General features: G+C 39.4%; 2 protein-coding genes across 2 annotated transcripts in view; both read left to right on the top strand.

Annotated features, from left to right (window-relative positions):
• The window catches only part of LOC134851292 (H(+)/Cl(-) exchange transporter 4-like), a 33,772-nt gene that overhangs the window by 962 nt on the left and 5,454 nt on the right, over positions 1 to 27,356 (top strand). The window contains exons 3-6 of the mRNA XM_063867310.1: positions 7,983 to 8,611; positions 12,843 to 13,142; positions 25,938 to 26,150; positions 26,502 to 27,215. Of these exons, the coding sequence (XP_063723380.1) occupies positions 8,272 to 8,611; positions 12,843 to 13,142; positions 25,938 to 26,150; positions 26,502 to 27,215 (1,567 nt within the window). The 5' untranslated portion in view covers positions 7,983 to 8,271. The remainder of the gene's footprint in view (positions 1 to 7,982; positions 8,612 to 12,842; positions 13,143 to 25,937; positions 26,151 to 26,501; positions 27,216 to 27,356) is intronic.
• Positions 7,504 to 27,356, top strand: part of LOC134851282 (uncharacterized) — a 534,247-nt gene continuing 514,394 nt past the window's right edge. Inside the window, exon 1 of the mRNA XM_063867298.1 lies at positions 7,504 to 7,526. The gene's annotated coding sequence lies outside the window, so the exon portion shown is untranslated. The remainder of the gene's footprint in view (positions 7,527 to 27,356) is intronic.

Genomic DNA, 27,356 nt, shown 5'->3' with positions numbered 1-27,356 from the left:
AGCAGGCAGACGCTGCTCTGTTCGACTTGTAGAGCTCTCTGTTGGTATTTTGAATTTTTTAGAGACTCGTGGTACTTATAGGCGTCTTTCAGTAGTCTTCGTGCGGGTTGAAGACTTTGACATCGCAGAAGGTTCGGCTAAACCTTAAGCCCTATAATCCGTTTGCTTTTACATCTAGTCGAGCGTCTTCATCAGTTGTGGTTGAATTGTTGACGAAGCACTCGCCTTGCAACGACTGAAGTTTCGGCTCTATTTCGACATCAAAGCAAACCTCGCTCATGAGGTTGGCAAAGGTATCTCATCTCCGATTTCGTTATGCCGCATGTGGGGGTATCCACCATCTACCAAAGAAGTAGTAGTAGTAGTAGGTCAGTCTTTAGAGCTCTTGACTCAAGGATTTGCAACCCTCAATTTTGGTCACTTATATTTTCTGCATCGGACTGCAACTGCCACAATTGCAAATGATTCTCCATGTGCAAGAGTTTATTTCACAATATTGTTCAAAAAAACTTCCAATAGATTTTTGTTAGAACCGGCTTCGTCATCTCACTAATCTTGATTTGTTTTCTCTATACTGATGTTTAACAATCTGCTAGCTCTCCTCCAGAAGTTTTCATCCGCTTTTTTTGTTCTTGTTTTTTCAAAGATTATTCGATTACCGCTGGTTTGTCTTGTTTGGATGTCATTTCCAGGGTTTTTCTTTCTTGATACGGATTTTCTGATGTTATAATTTCCTTGCATGATGGATAGTGAGAATAGGGCATCGTCTAGTTCGAAGTACATATATAAAGGCAGGAGTTCTAGTTGTTTTAATCTATTGTTGTACTTATCCCATATGCCAAGTATCCATGAGGTGGCCCGTTTTTGGATTTTTTCGATATCCCTCATTTCACCTTTGTTTGCTGACCATGCCTGAGATGCGTATGCTATTACAGGGACTACATACCCTTTGTATGCGTTCAGTTTCAAATATTTATTCTCTAGTTTCGATACGTTGCGTTTTAGAAAATAGAAAGCTCTCCAGGCTTTGGAACATACACAATTTGCTTTCCAATTTAAGTTTATCGTCATTATAGTACCTAGATCTTCTTGTTTTTTTTTACAACTTGGGCCATTGGTATTTAGCATTAAATTATTAATTTCGCATTTCGTTTTGATTGGTGGTATATAGCATTTATCACTATTGAATTTCAATTCGTTGTCTGAGCACCATTTTTCTATTTTATTTATGTATTCTTGTAGATTACAAGGGTCAGTATTTGCAAGTTTGAAATCATCTGCATACCCAAAAGTTTCGCTATTTTTAATATAGTTGTAAATCATTTATAAATAGGATAAAGAATAGGGGTTCAATTATTGACCCTTGTGGCACACCACTAGTTACTGATGCTATTGGGGAGCGCTTATCATTTATTTCCACTTATTGTCCCCCGTATATTAAGTAGCTTGCAATAATTTTCACAAAGTTTCCGCCAATCCCAAATTGTTGGATTTTGTCTTTTAATTTTTGGTGAGGAACGCTGTCAAATGCTTTAGGAAAATCTAGGTAGAGAACATAAAGTTCAGTTTCAGTTGAAATGTCATATTTTTGGTTCAGATGGTCAAGAAATTGTAGAAGTTGAGTCATCCCCAATCGCATTTTACAGAAACCGTGCTGGGATTCATGCAAATTTTTGTTGGTTAGATCATCCACTGGGAACATAGCGACGACATTGGGATTTTTCTCGAGGATGTGCAGCTTGCAATCTCTGGAGATGCTAGAATCCGAGTACCACTTGGTGACGGCGTTGAGCGTCGAATCATGTCCTGGAGTGTTGCAAATAACCCAAAAGCACATCAGAGAATGGAAGATTGGTCTTGAGGCGGAGATGGGGTTTCCCGTCGTGAGTGAAGCCTAGAATTTGCCAGTGAACGCGAAGTCCCTAGTGGGATCGGTGATGGCCAACCTGTGTGGAAGCCACTACCCGTTACAAATGGCGATGGTGGAGGCATCCAGTCAGAGGGTATTAGTCGATAAAGCCTTTTCGATACCCAAGTGCACGCCCGGCTCGTGTGGTTTCCAGAGCATTTGAAGCTCTGCTTGATATGGGACATGGAAGAAGTTCGGTCGATTGGATTACCCGATCATCAGCAGAAGGTCTACTTTTTCGTGGTGAGCTCAATGCGTGCAAGGTATTCTCTATACCCATGGAGGTGAGGCACGTGCGGAATTGCATAAGATTCTTACCACAGTTTCGAGCGACGTTGACGTCTTGGTTGTACTCGGTGACGAAGGACCAGATGAAGAACCATCAGAAAGAGTATCGACAGTTCTTGGCTGAGATAGGGCCGGAAGCTTTCAAAAGACCCTTGGTAACCCATCGCAATGAAATTACTATGGGTTAGAAGGGAGTTGGTAAAGTGTCTAGAGATAAAACCAAGGCTAGGGAATCAATATTGGAGGACTTGGCGAAGAACGTGAGTTTGAGCTTGCACAACTCCTTTTACTTGAACAAGGAATCCAAGGTCAAGAATTTGCCAAACCGATCGGGCAAGAGCACGAACAACTAAAAGGTTGGGAAGAGATCACGATCAGTTCCGACGACGAAGAAGAGCTGTCGAGCAGATTACAAAGTCGATTGTATCAGGGCCCAGCATCTCCAGGACGAGGGGCTCGAACTTAGCAGTGTGCTTTGTGATGGATTCTTGACGCCTGAGCAGGGAATAAAAGAGGCTTGAGTGTAAACTCAGATGAAATCTGAGGTCACGGAAAAGAAATTTCAACGAACCGAAAGATTGTCATTATTATATTATATCTATTATAAAAATCAAAATACTGCATGACAATTTTGTGATTGGATGAGAATAAAGAATTTTTAATGATTAGCTTTTAAAGCTGGAATTCAGGGTGCAGGTGGATGCAGATTTTGATTGCTGTTTAGTGATAATGTGACAACTTTGAATGGCTGTAAATTTTGGGGTGTAGATAATGTTAAACCTGCTGCAAACTTCTGCATATGACCACTGGCACAGTATCTTGAGACGAACTCAGCTTTCTGGGGGTTCACTGACGGACGGCGACACGCAATGAGGACATCGATCTTGAGTCCGGGGAGTATGTGCCAGTCGGTCAGATTTGGAAGTTTGACCTTGAGCAACGATCAAGAAACAGTATTTTGGGGTGAAATAGAATTTTCAAAATTTCAAAAACTCGAATTGAGCCTATCATGCTCAAGTTTCTTGCGACAACTAAAAATACGAGAAAATAAGATCAGAAGAACCGAACTACAATCGCGGGAAAGTAGTCAAAAATTAGCAGCGGGAAGTTGCTATTCGCAATTTCCGGATATAAAATTGAACGAGAGTAGAGCTGTTTTATTCTTGGGTGAAATCAGAGTGATCGCGAGTGGAGAAGAGAAGTTAGAAGTGGACAAGAGTGAACCTTCGGTCGGAAGGTGGACAGCTGAAGCTATCCATTGGTCCAAATTGTTTCTTGTGTTAAAACTTAATCATTTCAAACTTCTCGAGTTAAACTTAATGACCCAATTAATTCTAGAGTTGCTTCACGATTTCTTTACTCAATTCTAGAGGTCGTGTCGGTATGCGAGTACCTAATTTAAATTTTTTGATTAATTTTTATATAGTTATGTTGAGTTAGGGAGAGTTTTTAGGTTGATCCATCTGAAACGGATCAAAGGTCCACTGTCTAATAAAAAGTAACTATACATAAGGTTCCAACCCTGTTTTTAACGTCGTTCGCGTGTTTTAGGTAATTTGAGATCTGCGTATGGGGACGTTCTTATTTTCTAGTATGAGGGTGTATTTTGGTAGTAGCCTTAAATCTGTAACGCGAGTTCTAGTCTCATGTCGCAAGTGAACCGAATTGGCTCCAACCGCTTGAGGTAGAAAAACGCAAGAGAAATTGTCCCTGGTTCTTGAGCCAATGGTTAAAGGGCCTATTTTACTTAAACCTCATAGGTGACTTAAGTAGGCATCTGGTACATTTAGTGACAGTTATTTCGGGTCAATGAGGGTCTATTGAAGATGGATTGACCCTTTCCTCTTCCTAGCTACTCATGCTCTGAAATATTAAAAAATATTGGAGTTAATTCAAGTGTTCAGGGCAGGGAGTTCAAACTCAAACTCAAACAGTCAAACATCAAACTCAAACTATTCCTTTCAAACTCAAACTCAAACTGTAGACGTCTATATTCTCAAACATCAAACTCAAACTCAAACCCTGCCTGTTTTTGTGTAGGATTTTTTCCGTAAGAAAATCGCGCATTATTTTTTAATTCCGTGGATCTTTGACATTCTATTACTATCAGGCATTTCGAATCGGAGTCGAATAATCGGTTCGAATAATTTCAGTGCTGTGAATGTCGGGAGAGAATGCTAATGATGCAATCCTGCGCCAAGAATGGAAGAAGCCGACTTCTACAAGCAATTCAGTTCATGATTTTTATTTGGTTGAATATGTTGGTGGACTAAAAAAAGATCGCCGGAAATGTATTAGATGCGGTATTATTATTTGTGCCAAAAATAGTGGCACAACAACGTTGAAGAGGCATACCACTACTTGTAGAAAACGTTCCGCTAAAGAATTGTCTAATCAATGATTAGTCGATTTTGTTCGGTTGCCAAAGCGTGAATCTAAAAAAGGCCTAGATGAAGTAGCAAAGACGGTTTATCGGTATCACATCCCGATAACACGAGCTGTCAACTGCGACGTATTTCAGACTTGCTATAAACGAATGGGGTTTGCTAACGTTACATATAGTTCTGTAAATGAAGAACTGAATGCCCAGTATGAGTCACTTATGAGCAAAGTTAAGCAAATGATACGAAACAGAGACAACAAAGCGATGGTAATGATATCTTTTGACAAGTGGACGTCCTCTGATTATAAAAAGTACTTGGGTGTTTACATATACATTAATCGCCTGCCTATTATGCTTGGTTTGCTCCCATATGTGGGCTTTTGTGGAGCTGAGGAAGTCGGTATATTAATCAAGAATCTACTTGAACAGTTTGGCCCTGGAGTAGCTGACGTTCATCTCGCAGTAACGGATTGTGGATCCGACGTCCAGGCGGCGTGTCGGGTGTTAAATTTACATAACTTCCCGTGCTTGGCCCACGTTATCAATTTGATTGTAAAACGGTTTGTAACAGGATTGACAGGGGATGTAACACGAATGGCTGATGAGCAGGTTACTGCTGAATCCGATGACGAATACAGTGAAGACGAAATAATCCCACCCACTTTGCAATTCTGTGACGTGATTGAAAAGGCGAGGCAAATCACAGCAAAAATTCATCGCACCTCTTCGCTGCAGGATAAAATCCTTCAACTTCAGAAAACTTTGAAGTTACGAGAAGTTAAAGTAGTGGTTGAGAACGTTACCCGATGGAATTCGCTTCTGTGTATGTTGGAAAGGTTTCTATCTGTAAAGACGGAACTTCTTGCCGCATTTCCTAATGAATTGGATGAATACGATTGGACACGATTATCGAACATCATAAGCATGTTGAAACTATTTCAGGTAATGATAAAATTTGTTGGTATATTCTTACCATAGAATAAAACATGAATATGTAACATAAAATGTGTGTCAACCAAATTAATGTTTTAGCAGTGCACTCTACGCCTACAACATGCCGATGCTGATGTAAAAGACGCTAGAAAAACTATTGTGTTCCTTCATCATATGGCAGGCAAAGATGAGGCCGTCGGTTTTGCGATTGAATCAGTGTTGGGGAAGTGGTTAAACCAGAACAGTGTAGTGAACGCTATTGTTAACGGGCATGGAGAATTTTACGATAAAATGAAATCATTGTCTGAAATCACACCTTTTGCCGATGATCATGATCATGGATATTCTGTACAGCCAACGCTGGACTTTGACGCTTTTAATGTGGATGATGATAAACAATCATTCGATATAGATGTGGCCATGAAATCGTTCAGACCTACAAGTGCCGACCCAGAGAGGCTTTTCTCTTTGACAAGAATTTCTCGAAACTTTTTGCAAAATCGCATGTTGCCCGAAAATCAAGCAAGAAATGCTTTCTTGAATAAAAACTGCTATCTCTTTAACTGATTTACTTCTGTTACTTGTTAATTGCTACTGTTGCTAATTGTTACTGTTAATTGCCAATAAATGGTAGATTTTTGTTGTTTTGGTTTAAATGCAATTTGGTCATTTTCAATAGAATCTACGCAAAAAACGGTGTATGTCATGCCAAGGTTAAAGACATGAAAATTGAGTGTCAACATAAAAAATTCAAACTCAAACTCAAACATCATTTCACTGTTTGAGTCAAACTCAAACATCAAACTCAAACAGAATTTACTCAAACTCAAACTTTAAAATCCAATGTTTGAATTCCCTGGTTCAGGGCATTAGAGTAGCTAAAAAAATGCGTTTATCACAGTCTCTAAGCAAAAAATAGTCTATGGGCACCTGGCCTCCAATTATGGGCTCTTCCGGAAGTTACGTCGTTATTTCTCTAATTTCGTGGCATTGGTCGAGAAATTTTCCGCCGCAATTCGAATTTTTAAAATTTATTTCTAGAACATTCCGACCCTCCTTTTCATACCAAGCTCGTGACTAACAACGCTATTGTTCTTTTTCTTGCTCGTCGGAGGGTTCGGCTGTGTCCATCCGGCGGAATGGAACATATGTTGGGCTTGCAGGTGTCACTGGTGGTAACTTGGGTTGGGTGGGCGCATGTTTATCGCAATATGTTTTTCAGAGGGCGTACTGTCATCCCAAAGTCTTTTCAACCAACCGTGTTATGACTTTACACAGTGCACACGAAGCTGTAACCAGTAAGACACTCAGAGCAGAACAGTCAGTTTTTTGGCCAGGCAATATTTTTGCGATATCTTTTGTCATGCCTAGCCAGAAAACTGACTGTTCTGCTCTGAGGGTCATACTGGTTACACCTTGGTGTGCACTGTGTAGTAGTCGTAAGACGGCTGGCTGAAGTGACTGTGACAGTACGACCTCTGAAAAACAGGCTGTCATCGTTTATGCTCAAGTCACTGCGGTGCTTCAAAAGGGCTAGAATATCATCTGTTTGGTCCACCGGGGCCGTTCCAGCAGCAATCTGATGAATAACTGTTCTGATAGTCGAATCTTTTGCGGACGCGTCATTGATTTTGGGAGCATCAAGTGGGCTTTTGCTGTCGTCGATCGAGCCGATGATGTAGTCGATCTCGCGCAGTGACTCGTCCCACGTTCCGTAGTTGTCGTTGGTTGACAGGGAGTGCAGCCAGTATTTAGACAGCCGCGTATTCATACTCGTCAGTATTTAGACAAATACTGTATGAACCAATCAGAATCGAGAAAAGACATAAATAATCCAAAATAAATAATAATTATTTATTAATTTCTTCTTTGTCTCGATTCTGATTGGTTGAAACAGTATTTGTCTAAATACTGACCAGTCTGAATACGCGGTTGTCTAAATACTGATATACTGTAACCGGTTGACAGATATAAAATCAGCTGACTAATTGTTGTGATAAACTTATTAAATAGATACTGCATAGCTGAGTCCCTGAGAAGATACAAAAGACATTGAACCATTTATTGAAATGCAGTATCTGAAATACACGAAGTACAATATAAAACGAGAATAGAAGCATCTAGGAAGCGGGGCTACCAGCTACTGAGCGAAAAAAGACAAGAAAGCTACCCTGAATCGATAAACTACATAAGAACTAAAATAAGCTTCGCGCTCCTGAGGAGCTCTATACTTTGTATGAGGGGGTACAGATCGCTGCGCAAAGTTCAATTTATCGACATCTCCATGAGCGCTATTGTAGAGAAAGGACGGCTAAGATAAATTAACATAACCACGATGCATTTAATGCTGAATTATGACTTCATTGCTGATATATATACGCATTTCTTTTTCGCCGGTAAGGCCCTATCCAGCTTGTGCACTTACCGTAATTTAACGGAAGAGCCTTTTTGTAATTCAATTGTTTTTAGAATTTGCTGATAAACGGATTTTACTTGACTGGAAATCCATCCTGTAAAGCCTTCTTTCCGTCGTGAATATGTGCATTGTCGTTTATCAGAAGCAGTTTTAGCTGCAGTGGAATGACCAGCTCAAGTTCCTAACCCCGTTAAAACGGAATACGTCAGAAAAAGCTATCGATACTACTTTATCACCGTCGCATTGAAACTAATGTTACAATTATGAAAAGATGTTCGATTATTTTTGTAGGTTGCGAATGAAGTTTAACGCGTTACGTGTTCGACTGAAAAAGCAAGGTTGATGTCTGGACAGAATACTTCAACCGAAAATTTGCATGCTATTTTTACATCTGATACAGATCCCAATTTTGATACATCCCAACTTGCATTTGCCCATCCTCTTGAAGAAGAAACGAGTCCAACACAATTTACCCTCCCAGTGGAAGAAGTAAAAGCTGAAGATAAAATAAATCCACAAACAGATTCTGTTGAATCCGGCAAAATTAAGTCCCCGATTAAGGCATTTTCTTCTGTAGCTGCTACAGCGCTGCCAAAGGTCGATAAGATGATCAATGGATCATCTAGGCACTACAAGACACTTGCCAGTACCACGAGTGAAGACGATGAAAGATTATTACAGGGTTAGTTTGAAGACGTGCAGAAGAAATAAAAGTTGTTTCAAAAACCAGGAAGTAATGAAATATCTGCGTGCTGTAGCCAATGGTTTCTATTTTTTGTTTTAAAAGTTTATCCATTTAAATTAAGCATTTTAGCGTCATATTTAGGTTTCAGCAATATGATTTTCAATCCATTCAAGGTGATGGCACCAGCGTATTGTTTCAATGTCTAAAATGTTCGGAAAAAATCACCAATTTCCAATTTTTTTATTGGCTTCACAATTTGATTACGAAGATATTTGGTGTGTAGCACGATACTCAAGAGTGTGGTTGTTTTTGGCTCTGGTTGTAACTGGGATTCTTAAGACAAAAAGTTGATTTTTTTGTGTTTTTTAATGCGAGTCTTTTTATTTTGACATATGCATTTATGAATGCGTCTTGGTATATATGCATTATTTGAATTCAATTCAATTATGTCTGCTAAAAGTCAGGCTAGTTGCGCTCTCCTATTACGAAAGTGTTAAGGCCACGAAAAACGTGATCGGTTTCTAGTTTTGAAAGTGGAATTTAATTTACTAATTTTTCAGTGGACTAAAAACTTCACTTATTGATCCAGTTTTCTCAAACAGTTTTTTTTCAGCAAAAAAGTGACAATCATACTTTGTTATTGAATATCAGAGAGCTCTAAATCATTTTTTCCCTGAAATTGTTAAGTTGAAAGTTTTTGAAAAAAAACATCCGTTTTTTTCTGTTTTCTTGCGTTCATTGACTTTTCAATTGTCTGTTGGCTGTGTTCGTTTTTGTTGTGTTGTTTATTAACTCTATATTTGATAAGTTTGATTGATAGTGGATGCTTTTTAAGGCCTTCAGAGTTGGATAGATTTTCAGCAATTTTTTTCTGTGTTTAAAGTAAATTAATTTTGTTTTCATCTTTTCTTTCATTTTGTTCGTAGTTTATAGCAAGTAATGAATAGTGCTTATTCGTTACACAATATTCCCCTAATGGACATGCAGTTTGTTTTCAAGATTTTAAGCTAAATTTTTGGTAAATTTTGGAATTGTTTGATAGTGATTATTTTTTAATGAAACTGAATTTTTATCTGTTAGTTTAAAAAAAGAAATCAACGGAGCTTGGTTATCCTGGTCCATTCTTATCTTCATGGTAATTGGTATCTAATTTTATTTGTAAAATGACCTGTTTGATTTAAACCGAAGATTTTTCACCAGATTCCGTTTAGTTATTTCGGTATCGTATGAGACAAATAATCTTTGGAGCTCTTCGGCATTTAATTTTGTATTGCAAGTGGTGCAAAGCTCTGCTTCGCCTCAGTGTTCTAGTAAAGAATGGCAGAATAAGGTTAAACAAGTAGCCTCCACTATTAGGACAATAAGCCTTCGCTAGACCCGCTAGACTTTTTTTCCCGCAACAACTTTTACACATTTGTAAGAAACTGATGTTGTCTTATGATCAAACCGCAGAAATTTCATGAATTTCCGCCTAGAGGTAATGCAGATGCCTTTGCTTCCTATGGTCTGGGGTTCGAGTCCCGGCCGGTCCTTGTTTTTTTAGTGTATGATGAAGTTAATTTTTTTCCGGCAAAAGTTAAATAGTCTGATTAATGTTCGTCATTTTGTTTTGTCGGTTTACTTGCCACCACGGATTGTTTTGCACTCTAAGCAGCTTCCATTGTGGTTTCAAGTGTATTTGATTAACTCTTGTTGACTTTGCTAACCCTGGCTGGTATATTTTTTTGTTTTTTGTTGTCTTTTGCTTTATTTTTTTTAAGCTTAGAAATTGTATTCAGAATAAATAGTTTTGGCTCATGTTTCTTTGGTCTAATGAAAATGATTATGGAAATAAATAAATCAGGTCGGTTGAAGTATAGAAGCTGAAGTTCAAACAATTTTATCGTTCAAAATTTTGTATAGCAATTTCCTTGGGTATTTTATGTTACCGGTTTAATGGGCCTCTTGCCACGTTTTGGTGGCTTTGTGTACGCTCGGAAAAAAACTATAAAAATTGTTTAAAGCTAGTGGTTGGAGTTTTTTCAATTGGTATTTTCATCTCATTTTCTATTTGGTAGCTTGCAATGCTACGCTTTCCTTGTATCGCAAGTGATGCGAAGCTTCGCTTCTGTGACAGTTTTCCTGTAAATTAGTCCAGTTTTCAATTTTTTTTTCGAACTGGAAGCACGCCCAATAGGACTTTAATATGATCTCAAACTTAACTCTTTGCGACCTCTCTTTGGTGTCGTCAAAACTTGGTGTAGTTTGAACAAAAAGTAACGGCTGGAAATTGCCATTTTGTTTTCAGAAAGGCTAGACTTTAAAAATTCATTGTGCCTAACACGTTTTTAACTGTGCTAAAAATCGCTCAGCCTAGTTGAATGTCAAAAAAGTGTCTCACTTTACTGATATTCTATCATAATAAAATAGGTTTGGAATGCAAGTACACAACATACATACATTTAATTGCAGAAATTGTACTACACAATTTTTTTTTCAAATTCCTCTACCGGTAAGCTCTGTTTATCATTTGACAAGGATTCGCTTAGAATGCATGAGAGGCATTCCCCTTAACTTGTTGGGCATTAAAATCACTCTTAATCCTGAAACAACTTACTATTTCTGTAGTTCATGCTAAATTGCTAACAATGTTTAGGTCAACGAATCTGAATGAAATTAATTAGCGTAAAACTGCTCAATTCAACGTCGATAACCAATTTTCATTTATTGCAGCACAAAAAAAAACATGTCAAATCATAAAATTATTAAACTTAAAAGCATCGGTATTGACCAATTAAATTGCTCAAGGCCACCGATATTGCCAACAACTTGGCATGACTTACACAACAACATGTTATCTAAAAGCCGTTTTCTTATGATAAAGTGTATATTTTTTGATGCATAAATTATTGGAACAAAATAGGATTACGCAAACTTTTGAAAAAGACTTTAAAGCCATACAAATGTTTCGAGCTTGTGCAAAATGAAACTAGCCTTGGACAGTTGCACTAAAAACGAATTTTGAGGAAAATTTCATAATTACAAAGTTTTGGAAAACTCTGACGTGGTAAGAGGCGAATAAATGTGTGTCGAAGAATCCATCGTGGTATGCCCAAATGTAAAAGATCCGAGCTTTTTTTGAAACCTGTCTAAATTAGCATGGGAGTGAAAGAGTGAAAATCAGACCGTAGTCAAAGGAAACTATGTACAGAAAATAGAAGGGCTTGTTTTCTTTTCAGAGTTTATTTTCATTTCCTCATTTAAGTTCCTTTTTTACCGTTTTTTTTTGTGTTTTTGCAGCTTCTCTTCTGTCTTGTTTGAGGCTTGCATGTAGATTGATGAATTGTCGTTATCATTTTCTGCTTGTGAGGGTTGAAAATATAAAATATCGATCATTTGATTATTATTTTTTTCGTCACGGCAGCGATATTATGTGTCTGAGCTCGCAGCGTAAGGTCTATCGTGATTCGTGACGCGGTTATAATTGGTTGAAATAACGCGAGTAATTTTTACTTGAATTATAGACTATATTGACAATATCGCCGAACAATGCCGGTCAGAAAACAGTGGTTTCGGCCTGTTAGATTGTAAGTGTTTTAATATTAAGAAATGGGCAAGAAGGTTCGTTCAGACGTCGAAATGAGCAGCTTAAGGTAAAATAACTTCGTTTAGATGCGTTGCCTACAATTTGGCATTAACTGTAGTATGCGAATTAAGTTGAAGTAATTAGCCTCCTATGACTGCTCTGCTATGTTCGTATAAATCAAAACTTCAAGTTTGTCCAAATCAACCGTCTAGTCCACCCACCCTCTCTCGCCCAAACTGATTAAAGGGGATAAACGGGTTTTGACTTTTTTGAAATTAAACACATTGAGATAATTTTGATTTAAGTAACAGTCTGACAAAAGAAAAAACTAAAATCTTAATTTAGTTAATAACAGAATACAGATTAACAGAGAATGAACGGTTTATCTGGTTGCTTAGGTCGTTCGGTTCGACTAAATTATTGATTCTTTTTCTTAATCAATAAGAAAACCTGCTAGATACGTTTTGATAAATTGTTTTGGTTTGATAAAAAAATGAAAAACTAAAATCTTAATTTAGGTTATAACAGTACACAGATTAACATAGAATTTACGATTGAATCGGTTTTCTTAGTCGTTCGACTCGACTCAAAATTATTGATTATTATTTTACAATTAGTAGGACAATCTGCTAGATACGTTCTGATGAAATTATTTTGATGTAGGAATGAACAGTGAAGCTGCAGCTTATGACTTTAAAACAGTAACAGACTTCTCTCACGGCACAAGTCGCATATTTGCAAAAGACGCCGAGAACGATGCGACAGCAGCCAATGACGATGAGCCGGGTCCGATCAGCTACAGCTACGGGGACTTCCACACGATCGACTGGGTTCGAGACACGCAAAGAGACCGCATGCGACACAGACAGCTGGTCAAAAAGTGCAACTCAGAGGGAAACACGTGGAAGAGCACTTTGAGAAGATACTACGATTCTCTCAATGCATGGATATGCGTCTTCCTCGGTTGGTAGCTTTTTTAAACCTCTTTTCCATTTCTGATAAAATCAAAAATCAGGAAATTTTGTTTATCAGATGTGAACTCATTAAACGAAATAGTGGAATTGAAAATTGCGGCTTTGCTTAAACTTTCAAAAGAAGATTTTAGTATTAAGAAACATACTCATGTTAACATACTCCCTCCAAACCGCTTTACGGATGAGGATGTTATTTTGATCCGATATTTAAAAAATTGTCCTATCTATTGAAAGTGTCTCGATACCATGTTCATCATAAAAAGGAAAACGTCGTTCAAACTCTTATAGAGGTCATGATGGTTTTTTTCAGGAAAAGTCTTAGTTTGTTTTGGCGCAAATTTATTTTCTGTGGTTTGTTTTTTTTTATTTGGTCATTCCCTTAGTTAAAAGGAAGGTAAGTTCCACTATCAAGCAGCAAAAGTGTAAAGGTCACGGAAAACGTTATCAACTTCTAAGTATGATAATGAAATTTAGTTATCAGATTTCACAGCTGAAAAAATTACGTATCGGTCCAGTTTTCCTAAATGGTGTTAATTTTATCCAAAAAAAATATCAATCATAAACTGTTCTAGAAATTCTAAGAGCTTCAAAAGCCATCTTTTTTTCTTTAAAAGCTTTTTCGTGCAAAGTTTGTGTTAGATCTGTTTACACAAGCATAGCTTGTGTGATAGTATGAATACTTTTTCCAACCTAATTTGCCAATTTTGTTGCAACTCAAATATTGTTGCGACAAAGTGTTTTCATTTTGCAAGTGTTCTTTTGATCAATAAGCAGCTATTAAGTACAGCCAATGCTAAGGATTTTAACACAGATTATTATATCAGAAATAGCTCCTTAGCTTCAAGGTATCATGGATCTGTAGCGTAGAGGTAGGGAAGGAGACCCGCAACAAAATAAAAGGATTTGAACCTGGGCAAGGTCGAATGTTTTTTATGAACTTTTTCGTATACAAGTTGAAATGCGTCCGCTCTATAAATTGAGGCATGTTAGTTGGTAAATTTATTTTCAAATTGACTGGTACTGCTAATGCGTCATAATTGGCTGGCGTGATTAACAATTGTTTACACTCAAAATTGACGTGCTTCACTTAAGAAATTATGTAGACTCAAAGTTTTACTCATTCAGTTTTTCCCGGTATCGTTATGGGTCATGTTTTTGCTTGTGTATGCGAAGTGCAACTTCGCTTCTGTTTAAGGTGCATTTTTGCTACCTGTTATAAGAAATTAGTCATGACTGAGCCAAGTGATTAAGCTGAGCTCGCATCAAGTGGTTCAGGTTTTGTAAAATTGTTTTTAAAGCATTTTTCATTAGCTTTTTTCCATTTCCAGCTTGTGTTTGCCTTTACCGCTTCCTAAACAGTGCCAATATTTTTCTGGTTCAACCTTAACTGTTAATAGACGAAGTGATTTTTCACTTATTTAGGTTGCGTGGTTTTCATCGAAAACTCAAAAGTTGTTCACACTCCAATTTGATTTTCGGCAGTTTGACTTCTGATTTCTGTTTTGGTTAATTTTAAATTCGTGTGATAAATATCCAAAGTGCAAGTGGCTCGAAAAACATGAATAAATTATATCTTCGAAACTGGTTTTTGTTCTTTTAAAAGATTTCCCATCGCTTTAAGAAATTTTTTTTCAAATTTAAATCCATATTTTTTGAACCCTCGAATCAATAGAAATTTCTGTTGACTATTTTCACTGTTTTCATTTCAAATATATTCATGGTCAATTTTATAACGGGCAGTTTTTGGTTGATTTTAAAATACTTATTGAATTTTATCTACTAAATAAACGGATTGCAAGTAACGTTCCCCTAAAAGTAGTCAGCTTGCAAGTTTTTTTCGAAAATGGCTGAAATCAGTTTTAACGTTTTTTTCTTCATAATGCTGAGAGAAATTTAAATTGAGTCTTTATTAGGAGATCGAACTGTTCAGTTCTCGTTTTTGAAATGTTATTGAATCTCACTCACTGCTAATTCATGTCATTTTGAACAGCTAAAAGACTCAGTTTTACTTGTTTTGCATACAGAAACCAGTGTTTGAAGCTTATATGTCGAGTCGTACATGCTGAGAAAAAAATCACGAAAAGATGCCGGGGAAGCTTTTACTGAAGCTTTTAAAAGTCGTTTTTTTTACAGTTAATAGTTCGATTTACTACTTTTGCTCTATTCATTAGGTTAACGCGCTTTCAAAGCACTTCAGATTAAAAAAAATATAGTTTGACTCGCGAACTAACTGATATATGTATATTTCTCCTTTGATAAGACCTCGAGTTTAAAATTGATAAGATTTCTGCTGCAAACTTTTTAACAAACAAATTTTTTTTCTAAACCATTTGAAAAATGGACTGTTTGTTGCAGCGCAAATATGAACGCAAATGTGCGAGAGTATAAATGCATATAAAATCGAACCCCCAAAAACCTATTTTAACCGTCTTTTCGCGCTAATTTGGTTCAACCTTGAATAAAACTGACCTTTAAAAAGAGCAATTTGTCTCAAGGACATTACCGACCGGTTCTTGTGGCTAGCTTCCGCCAATTTGTTATTGATGCTGTGAATCGGTGACGAATATGAAAAAAAAATGTTACATTATGTTATCATCGATAGAAAATGCCGAAACTTATCTATTGCCTGAGTTATTTACCGAGAAATAACTCTTATTAATTTACGGATTTGGATACAATTATTTTTGTTTGGAGATTAGAGCGGGCACATTTTGGCGCCCCACAAGGGACCGGTCTGTAATGTCCTTGAGACAAATAGCTCTTTTTAAAAAATGTGCCCGCTCTAATCTCCAAACAAAAATAATTGTATCCAAATCCGTAAATTAATAAGAGTTATTTCTCGGTAAATCTTTTGTCCGACATCGCTTGGAACACCAGTATCACCAGTGCAAGGACTCAGCCTAAACAAATAAGCGCTCTCCTGCGTCGTTTTCTTTTCATCTTCAGCACCCTGCACCTATTTGACTCCCATCGCTCTGTTCTGTCCCCTGGTTTGTGGCAACCCTCAACCGGTGACCGCCCAATCTCCAGTTAAAAACTGTTAGAAAGTTCTAAACTTTTAAAACTCTCCATTCGTGCTATAAAATTCTATACGATGTTCCAAATTTTTCCGCAAGCTAGCAACCGGTAATTTTTTCTCAATACTCAGAATTTTTGAGCAGTTCGTTGAACTGAAATAACATACAGTCGGTACTTAGACAATTTACTTGACATTTTTTCTCGATACCAAAATTTTTTGGATATTTGTGAACGGAATATTAATCCGTGAAATTGGATCATAGACAAGGGGTACTAGACTAGTTTTTTGGATTGGTTTACGACTCGAACCTGCTGACCAAAATTTTCCGAAAAATTTTGGGAAAAAAAGTAAAAAATTTCCAAAAAATCGTCAAAACGTCCCCATAATTGTGCGAAACTGTGCTGTAACATGACACCAACCTTATGGTAAGTGGTTTGGTAGCGAAATATCAGGCAAATTAAGTTGAGTTTTTCATCCTCAGGTTTTTTCCGCGTGTGTTGTTGGAACTTAACCAATTTGCCTGAGCCCCCACCCACCATTGGTGAAACTGAAAGCCAGTGCGCTCCAAATAAAACAAAGCCGTTTCAGCCCGTCCGATTATTGACTTCGTTGCGTGACAGTATTGTTAAGTGGTCAGGTACGGTGATATTAAGTGCGTTAAGTTGAATTCTTTCATCCTCAGGCTTACTCCGTGTGCGTTGTTGGAGTTCAACCGACCTACTTAATTTCCCCACCCCATTGGTACTTTAGCGTAACGTAGCCGTCGCATAGGTCTCTTGAGTGTATGTTATTCCTTCTAGGAGCTAGTTCCTTGGATCACGCGCTTCGTATACTATCCGCACCGTCTCAAAAGCGCGTGAAAGAGACTTAACTCAGCTTTAACTTTAACGCCAGGGACTCGCAGAAAACTATCCAATACTATCTGCATCACTTTTTGTCGAATCGGAAAGATCTACTTATTTGGCACGACGCCATAGATAACTCCATTAGTAAGCACCGCAGTAACAACAACCGTAAATTGAGTACTGACCAACTTAAGAGCCTTCTTTTGAGATACAAGGAGAATATTACCGCTATTGTATACTGTCGCCGCAACGGTACGGACAATATAGAAAAAGAGTTGAAAAAGACAGGTATTCTCGTTCTTTATCTCAAAGCGAAAGGCCAAAAACCAAACACTTATCGAAAAGTATAAAGAGCTGCACCAGCCCCCTTCCCTTGAGTTGAAGACTCTGTTGTTACTTAGATGATACAGTGCTGACTTAAGTACACTGAAAGCTAAGAAGAAGCGGAACCGTTTGTCACCTAAAAATCGTAGAGCGATTTACAACAGACTTAAAGCATTAAAACTTCAAGTTACTCACCCTTGTAAGTTATTGATGTATTAGAGTATTTTGTGGATTTACTTGAGTGAAAATAAAGTATTTCTGAGAGTCGTTTATTTCTGAAATTATTAAGCATGGAAGTTAAGTTTCAGAAGAAAATTAAGAAGTTGTTTGAGAAACGTAGCAATCTCGAAAACGAACTTTATAAATGCCATGAAATAATTTTAGAATACATAGAGAGTCAGAGTGGTTGCTCAAAAATTGATACTTATATTGAAAAATGTAGGAACTATATAGAACAAGCGGTCGAGATAAATAATGAGTTGATTGATATGGCTGCAAAAAGTGCCAATCCCGACGAATTGATACCGGCACAGGATATGTGGCTTCATAAGTTGACTCAAAGCAACGATAAAGTTCTGCAGGAAGCTATCACATATAAAACAAGTTTTGAGGCAGTAACAGAGCCGGACAAAATAGATAGCAGCTCAAAAGTTTCATCATTCTGGAAAAACCCCAGTCGCATAAAACAGAAGCACACCGAAGCAGCCGACATCATCAATCGGGTTCTCAGAAATCTAGTCGTTATACCGCCGCTCCGTCGAAAACACTTTCTGAAAAAAACGTGACCTAATGATTTTAAAGAAACAACAAGAGGAACTTGAGAGGCAGGCAAAGGTATCATTAAGACTGAAAGAGCTGCAAAATAAGATGAAACAATATGTTTTAGAACAACAAAGCAGTTTAGAGTTGGAAGAATTGGCTGAAGAACACAGAAAAAAATTGGCAGAAATTGAGTTGAAAGGGCTTGAGTTAGAAGATGAGTTGTCGGAAATCAGCGAGAGTGCTGAGGAAAGTGGTTTAACTCGAATATCTCCACAACTAACAATAGACGAAAAGGATCGTACGCGTTACTGGGTCGAATATGTCGACCACAATCAGCCTGATGCTGTTGTAGTTCCCAATCAAGAGCAGCACGTTCGTTCAACAGCTCCTGAGCAACTTATCCTGCATCAACAAATTACTTGGTCTCATCAAGTTTTACAGGAGTGAATAATGGCCAGGCAGCTTCTAGTGATCCGGGATTGTATTTCAGTAACCATATGGACAACAACATAATTTGTCGAATTTGGTCCGATCGCAGGTTTCCGTTAACAATCCAGTAGGGTTACAGCAGGTCATGCAACCTGTTTCTAAAAATTTGCCTCAGCAAACTTTTTTGTCCATTCATCCCGTGCTGTTGTAGTTCCCAATCAAGAGCAGCACGTTCGTTCAACAGCTCCTGAGCAACTTATCCTGCATCAACAAATTACTTGGTCTCATCAAGTTTTACAGGAGTGAATAATGGCCAGGCAGCTTCTAGTGATCCGGGATTGTATTTCAGTAACCATATTCATGGACAACAACATAATTTGTCGAATTTGGTCCGATCGCAGGTTTCCGTTAACAATCCAGTAGGGTTACAGCAGGTCATGCAACCTGTTTCTAAAAATTTGCCTCAGCAAACTTTGTGTCCACTCATCCCGTGCTAAGTAATCCAAACACAGGGTCAGTAGTCCCGGTAACTTCTGAAAATTATTTTGCTCCGACAACATCTGCAGAAGTTTCTTCTGGTGTAGCACCATTCGTTCCTACATCAACAACAACTAATCAGGTTTCTTTAAGTCATCAAACTACAGGATCAGTAGTAGCTGGCTACCAAGCATCTGTAATCCCATCTCAACAACATATGGGTGTTCCCGTTGGTAGTTATAACTTTTCAAGTGACCACTATAATCCTTATAGTAATTTGTGGAGACCAGCTGTTACTGCCCCTTTAATGTCAGCTCAACAACACTACGTTCCTTCGACAACTGTTTTTTCCGCAGTAACTCCGATTGTTCCTCCGAATAATTTTGTTCCTTATACAAGTGGAGGGACTGTGTTCTTTGCGCAGCCTGAAAATTCTTCACATGCTAACCAGCCGTTCGTTCCTGATTGTCACGGTAATACTTCGAGTTACACACCGCCAACTCCCGGTAATTCACCTGGTGCAGACGTCGAGCGTCCACTTTCGACACGAGAGTTGGTTAATATACTCATGCACAGCCGAAAAGTTCATCTCCCTGAGTGGAAGCTGACCCAGTTCGATGGCAACCCACTTAATTGGCATGAGTGGTTTGGGCAGTTCATATCGACGGTCGATTCAGCCATACTCAGTGACGATGAAAAGCTTACCTATCTGAAAACGCTCGTTGTGGGTAAAGCAAAATCCGCAATCGCTGAGTATAGTTATAGCGGAGTGCTATATAAAGACGCATTAGCAACTCTTCAAAGAAAGTTCGGGCAGCCGCATGCTGTAGTAGGGGCTCATCTAGATAAATTGAGTAATTTTCCGCCGCTGAAAATGCATAACTTGGAAAATGTAATTGGCTTTTCCTCTAAAATTTCTGGACTGGTTGCTGTATTCAAGTCTCTATCTTTTAACGATGACCTGAAAAGTGTTAACTTACTGAATCAGGCTGTGAGTGAGCTTTCCCCAAACCTTAAAGAAGCATGGTCAATGCAAACCGTAAGACGCCAGTGGCATCGACCAACTCTGCTAGATTTCAACGAATGGCTTAAAGAAAAAGCGGAGGGTCATGAGAGGCTAAAAACGAACAATTCTAAGGGTAAGTCTGAAGAACCAGTTAAGCAAAAAATAGGTACGAAAGTGTTTGCTAGTAACGCAAATGTAAGTGATAAGACTAAGGAAAAACCAAAGTACCCTCCATGTTCTGTATGTAAAGGTCAACACGCTCTTTGGAATTGCGCCGTATTCAAAGAGAAAAACGCTACGCAGCGAGCGAAACATGTAGCCGAACAAAAACTTTGCTTTGCGTGTTTACAGAGCAATCACAGTTTTCGTAATTGTAGCAAGGCCAGAAAGTGCCCCAAGCCAAATTGTGAAAGCACGCACAACGTACTCTTACATGGAGCGGAGAAAATTTTTCCTCCTAAGGATGCTAAAAGTTCCCCGGCGTCAGGTAACGCAAACACTATACATGTATCGACTAACGCTGCCGTCGGCGATATTCATAGCCAGGAGTCAACTAAAGGCCTCCTGCCAGTTGCATCACTCGCCGTCTCTTCGGATGCAACGATTACTAATGCCCTAGCTCTTTGCGATAGTGCTTCCACGCACTCATGGGTATCCGCCGATCTCGTAAAATGCCTCCATTTGGTTGGCACTCCCGTTAACCTCACCATAAATGGATTCAATTACGCGAGCTTGATGAAACCTCTTCGAGGAAGTTTTCAAGTTTCCGCCGAAACGAATAATAGCGAATTTTCGTTTTCTTTTCGAGCTTATGTTAAGGATCATATTCGCATTGGATCGGATAGCATAAGTATTCCTGAATTACAGGAAAAATACCCGCAGTTGGCTCCGATCAAACCTATACATTATATGTATGAGGACGTCGAAATAATTATTGGACAGGATTTCTACCATGCCATAAGACCCGTTGAGTACCTTCTGGGGGAGGACTCTATTTCGCCGTACGCCTTCCGATAGGTTGGGTTTTAAGTGGTCCGTTACCGCCGTCCTTTAAGTCGAACTCGTCTTGCCTTAAGTGTGTTGTCGAAGACATGTCTCTTGCGGAGCAAATTAAAACTTGGTATGAGTTGGAGTCATATGGAGCCTTCAAGCAGGTAGATGCCCGTTCCGCCGCCGGCAAGCGCGCTTTGTCCGTTTTGAAAAATGACATCTTTCACGATGGTGAGAGGTACATTGTACCAATGCTTTGGAATGATAAGGAAAGTACTTTAGCGAATAACTATTTTTCCTCCTTAGCTCAATTAAAGTCTTTGGAAAAGAGGCTAGATAAGGATCCGTCGCTCCGTGAAAAATACGCCGAAACAATTAGAGAAGATATACAAAAAGGATATGATAACCGTTAAGGCACACGATCCCAAATCACGAGCCGATCGTGAGTGGTATCTCCCGCATCACCCGGTGTTGAACCCGAATAAACCCGGTAAGGCGCGCCGATTCCTCAATGGGGCATTGAAGTGTCATGGCGCGTCCTTGAACAAATCTCTGTTGGTTGGCCCGGATCTCCTTCAAAACCTCATTTTTGTACTTTAAGATTCCGTCAGCATAAATACGCCGTTTCAGCTGACACTGAAGGGATGTTTTTACAGGTTGGAGTCCGTGAAGAAGATCAACATTCTCTTCGTTTTTTGTGGCGGGAGGACCCCACATCAAGTGTGGTAGTTCACCAATATACGCGTCACATTTTTGGTGCTCGTGACTCGCCGACTTGTGCGAATTTTGCTTTGCAGAAGACTGCATCGGATAATCAAGCTGAGTACCCCGAAGCTGCTTCGGCTGTTGTCCAGAAATTTTATATGGATGATTATCTGGATTCTTTCCAAAACAGGGATGACGCCTTGAAATTAGGTAGGGATTTAATCTCGTTGCTTAAACTAGGTGGGTTTCGTCTGACAAAATTTGTCAGCAACGTGCCCGACGTTACAACCGCTCTTGATCCGGACAATTCGTCTGTTAAAGATATTTGTGCGAGTCCAGACCAGTCGTCGCATGTTCTCGGTCTTAAGTGGGATCACGTAAAAGATACCTTAGTCGTTAGTAGAGGGGTTGATCGTCCATTAGACAAAGCAATCACTCAGCGTACCGTGTTGAGTTTTGTTTCCTCTGTTTTTGATCCAATTGGGTTTGTGGCTCCGAATACCGTGAAGGCTCGCCTTCTATTAAAAGATATCTGGCGAATCAGCGGTCAAAAATGGGACGATGATCTGCCAGAGGAAATCAAAAAGCAATTCCATGAGTGGCACTCAGGTCTTCATTTGTTAGGTTCTCTGACAATACCTCGCAGCTATTTCACTGAACCTTTCGACCGAATAGAACTTCACTTGTTCGGTGATAGTTCGCAGGATGTTTTCTGTGTCGTCGCTTTCCTTCGTGCGCGACTTGTTAGCTCCCATCAGACCGAATTAGCCTTTGTGTTTGGCAAAGCCCGCGTCGCGCCTATGAAAGCGCTTTCTATTCCAAAGTTAGAGCTTCAAGCGGCTCTTCTTGCAACCCGCTTAAAAGAAGAAATTGTGAAAGGTCTCACTTTCAAAGTTACGGATATTTTCATGTGGACAGATAGTACCGCTGTTCTCCAGTTGAAGTTTACTTCACTCTTGTAGTAAACTACCCGTTTTTGTTGGTAATCGCTCTGGTGAGATTCTGGAGTCTATCACCACTGATGAGTGGCATCACATACTTAGCGGTGATAAACCCAGCTGATACCGGTACACGAGGGATTTCTTCGGAAGCCCTCAAGGAAAGCAGCTGGGTTAATGGCCCTAGTATATTGAGAACAACTGATTGGCTGTTCAAGCCCGATACAAGGGTTATTGTTAAAATAAGACTCAAAGGACCATCATGTGATATCGACATTTGTCTGGAAAATTCGTCAAGTTTCGTCGTCGATGTTTTGACAGAAAAAAATCTGCCCTTCGGAAAATGGGAGAGATTCAATTCAATTGTAAAATACAAACGCGCAGTAGCATTTTTGTTAAGATGGCTGCCATCCCATAAACATTTCCGGTCGAGTATATTAGAAATTACAAACCCGTCTGAAATGGATATTGCTGAACAGAAGCTCATTTACCTGTCCCAGGGTGAATCATTCCCTCGTGAGCTAAAACTACTAAGATGCGGTAAAGTTATCACGAAGAATAGTCGGATCGCCAAGTATTCGCCGATCATTGGACCAGCTGGCATCCTTCGCTCGACTGGGCGCATCAGCCGCTTGGTTAACTCCGATTTCGTTAGCAAGCATCCGATTATACTTGATGCACGTCACGCGGTTGTTCGGTTATTAGTTAAACACTTGCACGTTAAGAATTTCCATCAAGGCTTGGATTACATGCGTGCGGTGGTTAATTTGAAATACGTTGTGTTAAATTTGCGATGGTTGCTGCGAAACTTTGAAAATACTTGCGTCGTGTGCCGAAAACGCAAAGCGCATACCGTAACTCATATGATGGCTGATCTGCCCATTGAAAGGCTGGGTTACAAGCAACCTCCTTTCTCTAACACAGGTGTCGACTACTTTGGGCCGTTCCTAGTTCCAATCCGGAGAAGTACGGAAAAGAGGTGGGGTTTTTTGTTCACCTGTCTCACCACTAGAGCGGTGCACATTGAAGTGGTCACCTCACTCGACACAAGCTCTTGTGTGATGGGCGTGGAGAGGTTTATTGCACGTCGCGGTACTCCGACTAGCATCATGTCCGACAACGGCACGAACTTGGGTGGCGCTCAGAAAGAGCTCTTAGCTTGCGTTGAGAGTTGGAACAAGCTCGCACCCGCTGTTTTTGTTCAGAAAGAGATCAAGTGGAAATTCAATCCACCCAGCGCACCGCATCATGGTGGCTCCTGGCAGCGATTAGTTCGGAGTGTCAAGCGCGTTTTGTATGACATCTTAGGCAACAGAAGAGTAACTGAGGAGGTTCTAAGAACCACGCTGTGCCTTGTTGAGCAATCACTCAACGCTAGACCGATAACAGCCGTTAGTTCCGATCCGCTAGATCTAGAGGCGTTGACCCCGAATCATTTTATCCTTGGTCAACACGCAGCGAGTTTTCCGTCGCTAAGTTTCGAAGAAAACTTCGACCATAAGAAGCGTTTCGCCAGAGCGCAATCATACGCTAACGCAATATGGACACGGTGGATGCGGGAATACGTTCCTTCCCTCAATAGGAGGGCAAAGTGGCACAACCAGTCAGACGTTAAGTTGAAAGCCGGCGACTTGGTTTGGGTCATAGAGCCTGACACTCCACGTGGTATTATCCACTCGCACGTATCCTAAGACTGCACTATGGCAAGGACGGATGCGCGAGATCCGCCGACATAAAGACCGTTACGAGCGAACTGACCCGCCCGACCGTAAAGCTCGCTCCCGTTCTTCCTTGTTTAGTGGTGGAGGATGTTGCAGCGCAAATATAAACGCAAATGTGCGAGAGTATAAATGCATATAAAATCGAACCCCCAAAAACCTATTTTAACCGTCTTTTCGCTCTATTTTGGTTCAACCTTGAATAAAACTGACCTTTAAAAAGAGCAATTTGTCTCAAGGACATTACCGACCGGTTCTTGTGGCTAGCTTGCGCCAATTTGTTATTGATGCTGTGAATCGGTGACGAATAAGAAAAAAAAATGTTACATTATGTTATCATCGATAGAAAATGCCGAAACTTATCTATTGCCTGAGTCATTTACCGAGAAATAACTCTTATTAATTTACGGATTTGGATACAATTATTTTTGTTTGGAGATAAGAGCGGGCCCATTTTGCACATGTTTTTTTTTTACTGCGCATAGTTTTTTCTGGTTGTGTCAACAAATTATTTATACATGTTTTTGTGTGGTTGTTCATTGGTTTAGCAAGCTTCTAGAAACTAGAAAAAGCGCAGTATTTCAGTTTCAGTGTAATTGTTGTTTTTCGCCAAAATGAAAAATGAGTCCAATTCAAGAGGGTTAAATTTCGGATGAAATTTTAAGAGGACTAGTCTGATTTTTCGAACTCTCCCGAAACCTTAGAAAATTAGAACATTCGCTTGCTGTGCAAGTAGCATAGAATGGTCCGAGCGCATGCATAAAAACTACAAAAAGAATTTGTTCTCAAATTAGTGTCATTTCTGATGCGCGGTGTGATAAGAGAACTATACAAACGCGTGGAAAGTTAGCAAATTAGGCATAATCGACAACTGTTGTCATCAAAAATAAATTTTTGATTTAGGAAGTTTAAGTGTGGGTTAGTTTTGTTCCGACATCCGAAGAAAGTAGCGGAGTATTTATGCTAGGGATTCCCCAAAAATTGATTTCATGAAATGATACCAAAGGTCGCCCGGGTGGTTAAAGGGTCAGTTTTCTAAAATCCTATACCCTGTGCACTTGGTTCTAATCTAAAATGGCACTAGGGGTAGCTTTGATAAAGTTCTGGATGTTTGAAGCTGCATATGAAAACAAGTAGCGCAGAATGTTCCGGCCACATTCATAAAAAACTTACAAAAACTTTTTCTATTTTTTTTTTCAAACTAGTCTTGTTTTAGTGCTTGGTGCGAAGAGAAATTATTTAAACGCGCATAAATTTAATGAATTAGTTATTTGACATCATTTTTTCAGGAAATGGAACAATCAAATGAGAAAATTTGTTTTTGATTTCAATTGCACTCTATTTTTTAAACTGTGTTAGAAAACTTTTTGCCAAGAAAGTACTAATGAAATAGTTCCAATACTAGTAAAATCAATTTTTTTGCGCAAAAATTCAATAAAAGTTAACTTATCATATAACGAACGGTACTCGATCGCTTTAATCGCACGAAATTCAATCCCCGAATCATGTCATTGAAATTTCTTCCAAATTCGCTCTGCTGAGTGACTTAATGTGTTTGGATGTTTTTGTAGTTGGTTGTTTGACTGGCATCGTGGCCTCCATAATAGACATTGGGGCCCAGTGGATGACAGATCTGAGGTATGGACTGTGTGTGGGAAGCAGCCCGAACATGAGCGACGGACCCCAGCTGTGGTTTGGCAAGGAGCAGTGCTGCTGGGCCAATGAGGGCAAGTTCGACTCTCAAGAGGGATGTGACCAATGGAGAAGCTGGAGTGAAATCATCGGTAAGCAAAGCTTGCACTTCATGACTTCACGCGCTTTGTAGTTAAAAAGTTTCAGGTTTACATAGAAAATAATGCTTTGATAGATTTTTCGCATTTCAATATTACATCGTGTTTTATCTTCAGCCCTAATTTTATTATGCGGGAGATAAATTGAACAACTTTTTTTATTGCTTTAATATAAATAGCGGCTAGCCTTCCTGGGAATATGTTTTTATAGTAGAAAGCTCGTTAAATAGATCATGCATGCAGGAAATAATATTTTGCATCGCAGTTGAAATAATCGATTCTAGCGTCAATTTGTGAAAACTTCGTGAAAATTAGTCTTGTCAAAATCTGAAGTTTTGATTTTAGCTGGAACGAGTTCTGGCTTTGGAGCTTCTCTGATCCTGTTCATTGTGTTTATCTGGATCGCTTTGATTTTCTCTGGCGTAGCAGCAACTCTAGTTCGAGTTTTTGCTCCTTACGCATGCGGCAGTGGTATTCCAGAGATCAAGACAATTCTGGGCGGATTCATCATTAAGGGATACCTCGGCTTCTGGACATTGCTAATCAAAACCTCCACTTTGATGCTGTCTGTATCCGCTGGATTGAGTCTCGGAAAAGAGGGACCCCTGGTTCATATTGCATCATGCTGCGGCAACCTTTTTGTCAGATTCTTCCCAAAATACGGTCAAAATGAGGCGAAAAAGCGAGAAATTTTGTCCGCTTCTTGTGCTGCGGGAGTCGCGGTGGCTTTCGGGGCTCCTATGGGCGGTATTTTGTTCTCGCTCGAAGAAGCAAGTTACTACTTTCCGCTCAAAACACTCTACAGATCTTTCTTTTGCGCTCTTGTGGCAACTTCAGTGCTCAGTTTCATAAACCCCCTCGGTACAGATCATGCAGTGTTGTTCTACGTGGAGTATAAGACTCCATGGTACATGTTTGAACTGGTGCCCTGTGTCATTTTGGGCGTGTTTGGAGGCGTGGTGGGAGCTTTATTCATAAAATGCAATATAGAGTGGTGTCGCTACAGGAAAAAATCAGTGCTGGGCAAATATCCAATCACGGAAGTTCTAGTCGTCACAGGTAATAGCTTAATGGGTTTTTGACATTAATTTGTTTAAGTTGTGGTCGCGTCATCATTTTTTTTATCGGTAAACCGATTAGATCTACTGCACAATCTCTCCCCCCCCCCCCCCCCCCCTATGGTACCTTTTTAAGAATATC

The sequence above is a fragment of the Symsagittifera roscoffensis genome, chromosome 1, assembly GCF_963678635.1.
Source record: "Symsagittifera roscoffensis chromosome 1, txSymRosc1.1, whole genome shotgun sequence".
Lineage (NCBI taxonomy): Eukaryota > Metazoa > Xenacoelomorpha > Acoela > Convolutidae > Symsagittifera > Symsagittifera roscoffensis.
The sequence above is the reverse complement of the archived record's forward strand: the minus strand, read 5'-3'. Positions and strand labels throughout refer to the sequence as shown.